Source organism: Mesitornis unicolor, unplaced genomic scaffold (assembly GCF_000695765.1).
Source record: "Mesitornis unicolor isolate BGI_N332 unplaced genomic scaffold, ASM69576v1 scaffold21518, whole genome shotgun sequence".
Taxonomy (NCBI): domain Eukaryota; kingdom Metazoa; phylum Chordata; class Aves; order Mesitornithiformes; family Mesitornithidae; genus Mesitornis; species Mesitornis unicolor.
In genome coordinates, this window is record NW_010200054.1 from 1 (window position 1) to 4,244 (window position 4,244).

General features: G+C 38.5%; 1 protein-coding gene across 1 annotated transcript; it reads left to right on the forward strand.

Moving 5' to 3' along the window:
• Positions 1–306: 306 nt before the first annotated feature.
• PIGP (phosphatidylinositol glycan anchor biosynthesis, class P) lies at positions 307–4,012 on the forward strand. Its single transcript, XM_010189630.1, has 4 exons — positions 307–388; positions 1,646–1,718; positions 2,224–2,342; positions 3,833–4,012. The coding sequence occupies exons 1-4, from the start codon at positions 307–309 to the stop codon at positions 3,961–3,963; spliced, it is 405 nt and encodes a 134-aa protein (XP_010187932.1). The 3' UTR covers positions 3,964–4,012.
• The last annotated feature ends 232 nt before the right edge of the window (positions 4,013–4,244 follow it).

Consider the following 4,244-nt stretch of genomic DNA (forward strand, 5'->3'; position numbering starts at 1 on the left):
TGGCGGGGGTAGGGAGCGTGGTTGGGTGCCTCTGGCTTCCTCCTTTTTCTGCCCTTCCTCCTTTTTTTCCTTCTGCTGTTGCGGAGGGCGTCCTGGGTGTGGTTTCCTTCCCTAGCCAGGCTGTGGCCTGGGAAAAAAGGAGGCACAGTAACCCTCTGCCTCCCCCCACCAACCCGGGACTGAGAAGACGGGGGAGCCTGTCTGGGCTCGGGAGCAAAACCCCCACCAGTACCGGTTTCTTATCGAGAAACCTCTGATAGCTGCTCACCCTGTGCCCCGCCCCGCAGTTAAAGGGAAGAGACCAGTATGGTTGAAAATTCGCCGGCCCCATTGCCAGAAAGGGCAATATATGGATTTGCCCTTTTTTTAGGATCATGGTTTGGCTTCAGTAAGTATACTGGGGACTGAATACTCTACCAAATACCGATACAAATACTTCACTGAAAAGTGTTGTTTTGCTTACGAGGTCATTCTGATAAGATCATCTGAAAAGGGTCAAAATGTTACCGTGGCACCTGATGTAAGGGTGCGTTAAGGAAGAACTAAGCCAGTATTGGTTGCCAGGCCTGTCAGTTGTTATGAAGATCTGTCATTGCCTTCTGTGACCTCCTCGTGTTTTGTCTGTCTGTAACCTTATCATGGGGTCTTTAATAGTATTATGTAGTCAAATTATTTTAAAAATTCTCTACATTCTCATTATAGTAACTTTTTTACTTGAATTGCGTATGTCGTCACTATTCAGCAACCATTGCGGATAGTAGTAGTGCAACCTTGCCCACCCAAATACTGAAGAAAAAAAAAGTCACTCTGGTTGACAGCAATGGGAAATTATTAGGAAATTATACCCACGTTTCTTTGCTGGTGTGACTGATGCTTTAGCGTTTCACTGGGGATATCTTGAGTGCCTACACAGGACCAAGGCTTGAGAGGGTGAGAACACTTTTTCAACACAAAGGTGCTGCAAATATGAATGATAAAACAGGGTCCTACTGTAAGTCTTTCTCACCTTTAGGAAGTAAGTGGAAATGAAAGTAAGTCGGTTTCTGTGCCTCTCACAGGAAGCCACTGCAGTTCCATGTCTTGCATCACTGTTTGGCTGCTAACAAGTTCTCCTCAAGTTTTGTTAAAACTTTCTCTGGGTTTGTTTTTAGTGAGCAAAATTTGTGAGTGTTGGTTTTGTTGACATGAAGATTACTAACTTGCAAAGAATCAGAAAGTATTTCCAGTAACTTTCAGAACAGTTCCATCCAAGCACTGCAATTGTAACAACTTTTGTTTCAACAAAATGACCCAATGTGTGATCATTTTCTGGTTTAATATTTTCTGCGTTCATTGTGATTTAGTATCCTTTTACTGAGGGGTGTTTTTTGTTCTGCAATTCAAAGTGTAAGAAGTTCTTGTCTGTCTACATAGAAACTCAGAAACTAAACATTAAGGCAAGTATAAAAATGCTGTCATATACCAGCTACAAAACATTGCCCCCACATGGGATATGTTTTGTGTCTGAGAGGCATATTCTGCAATTTCAGGTAAGCGAAATATTGTCTCAGCAGGTATCAATAGGGAAGTATTACTCTAAAACTTAGGAAGGAAGACTAACATAGTATGAGTTTTACTATTATGACTTTTTAATTCTTTTGTGCAGTATTGTATCTTATCTGGGCATATGTTCCTGAGACTTGGCTGTTCTCATTGGGACTAACATACTGGCCTCAAAAGTAAGTTCAACCAATTAAACTTTTTAGCCTGAATATGTGTAAGTATAGGACACAATTATTGTCAAATAACAAAACTTTTACAAATAGTGACCTTGTATTTAATCCAGTTTTTCCTGATGATAACACTGTAATCTTTGTGAAGCATTTTACGTAGATAAGTAACTATGATGAAAGTTTTTAATTGTGTGAGGAAAGGAATAGTATTTGAATGTTTTATGATAAATTTGACATTTTGTTTTCAGGAAGTTTGCAGATTAAAACACAGTAAACTTTAAACTGTACTTAAAAAAAGAAAAACCCTCTATAGGGAATCTATGTGGTGGTTTTTACCAAACTAGCTGCAGTGACTGCAGTAAGCAATCTTGGGAGAGACTATTCAGAGGTGTTGTTTCTTTTCCTATTGGCTGAGTTTGCGCTAGATACAGTAACGACCACTGCATTAGGACTATTATGTTGTAAGGTGTTTCTTATTATGTTATGTAAACTTTAAAATCTTTTTCCTCAGGTACTGGGCAGTTGCTTTGCCAGCATACCTATTAGTTGCCATAGGAATTGGTTATATATTACTTTTTGGTATTAACATGATGAGTACAGCTCCACTTAACTCTACACATACAATTACAGGTAATATTATTGGTGGCTTTTTAAAGATTTTGATACTTAACTGATAATTTCTGTAAATATATATATGTAGCTATATGTAATATAAATACAGTTTTAAGCTTTTAAATATTTTGATCTAGAAAAGATGTTTTGGAAGTACTGAAGTAATAGAGTGAAAAGATAGCCACAAGCCTGACTCTTCCCTCTTTGCCATCCTATGGCAGTGGTTTCCAACTAGTAAAGTGTACGTTGTTAGTAAAACAGATCGTATTAGAGGAACAGGTCTCAGGCATATAATACTCTCCCAACCCTATACCTTGCATTACAGATGAGTGAAGAGTGTCATGGAAAGAGGGGCGTGAACAGCAGTGACAGAAGTGGGAAGCTGTGCAGGAGTCAAGGTGGTACAAAGGAGGGTGCTGCAATATTGATGCCTGGTCAGATATGTTAGCGATCCCCTGTCTAAAAACAGCTGTTCTTCATTTCTTCTCTCAATTTTTGCATAGCCTTTATTCCTGCCAAGGACACCTGTTCTAGGCATTCACAAAGTTCTCCAGGCAGCTGCATCTTCCTCCAGATGGCCTTCTATTTACAGGTGGCCGTTTTTGTTAGAAAAAGTGTAGTCTGTAAAATCTGGCAAGGAAGTTGCCTACTGCTAGAACTCCTGAAGTTGCATCATTTGAAGAAAATACATATGTAGTACTATGTTCCACTGAGCTGCAAAGCAAAAAAAAAAAAAAAAGGGGTGAGGCTGTAGCTCAGATGTGTTACTCCAATGCTTCTGTCAAGAGCTGCCATTTAGATATTCCTGTGTTCCTGGCCGCTCATTCACACTCCTATGTCACCCTCTCATTTGGTGTCAACCCAAGAGTTTGTTTGGCTGTATGGCATGTGGATGTGAGATGTCCTCTTTTTGAAAAACAACTATATTTGAAAAATTTCTTTTTCAGAGTGAACGGTTCCATAGTTGTGTTCAAAGTGCACCCAGAAAAATGGTTATGCTGTTGCAGGAATGGGTGCTGTGTGGTGATGGCAACAAGCAGCCGAGATAAAAGGAGGGTAGACAGCATCTCTCGGCAAAAATCCTAGTACAAAGTGTTCAGAATACAGACTGAGCTATTCACTGTGGGAGTTTGTTTGTTTGTTTGTTCTTTTTCTCTTTGGGTAATCATGGTTTAAGGCTACACAGCATCTTAAACCAAGCAAAATCCCAGATAGTGACTTCAACAGGAGAGTAGGGTTGATTTCTTCAGGGGCTCTGCTAATACATGTTGTTGTAAAGTGTTTCTGATGACCATCTTGTTATACCTCAGCAAGATGGGGTTTTCAGCATCACTTAGAGTGGCTAAATTTAGACTAAATTTACTTTTAGACTAAATTAAAGACTAAATTTTAGACTAAATTTAAATTTAGACTAATTTTAATTTAGCTAAATTTAGTGTTGCATTAGATAACATTTCTTGAAAGAAAAAAATCTTTAACGTGTGGGATGTTCTCTCTGTCTCCGGCAGATAACTATGCAAAAAAGCAGCAACAGAAGAAATTTCAAGAAGAAGCAATTCCAGCATTGAGAGATATTCCCATCAGTGAAGTAAACAGAATGTTTTTCCTTCCTGAGAAAGGAATCTGCAATAGCAGATAGTAGTTATTAGGGTCTGTTTGTATAAAGGATTAGTAGAACTGTTACATAAGGAAAACCAAAACCTCTCCAAACTGAAGAAAAAAAAAAACAAACCACCTCTTTCTGCTTGCAAAACTAAGCTTTTTAAAAAAAAATTGACACTGAAATGGGTTGATGTATTATTATTATTACATTATGCATGTGCCTCCCTACATTAGTATGAGAATTATGCTACATTAATTTATTTAACCGTTCTTGTGAGTTAAAATAGCATTCTATTACTTACTTTTTACAAGTTCAGT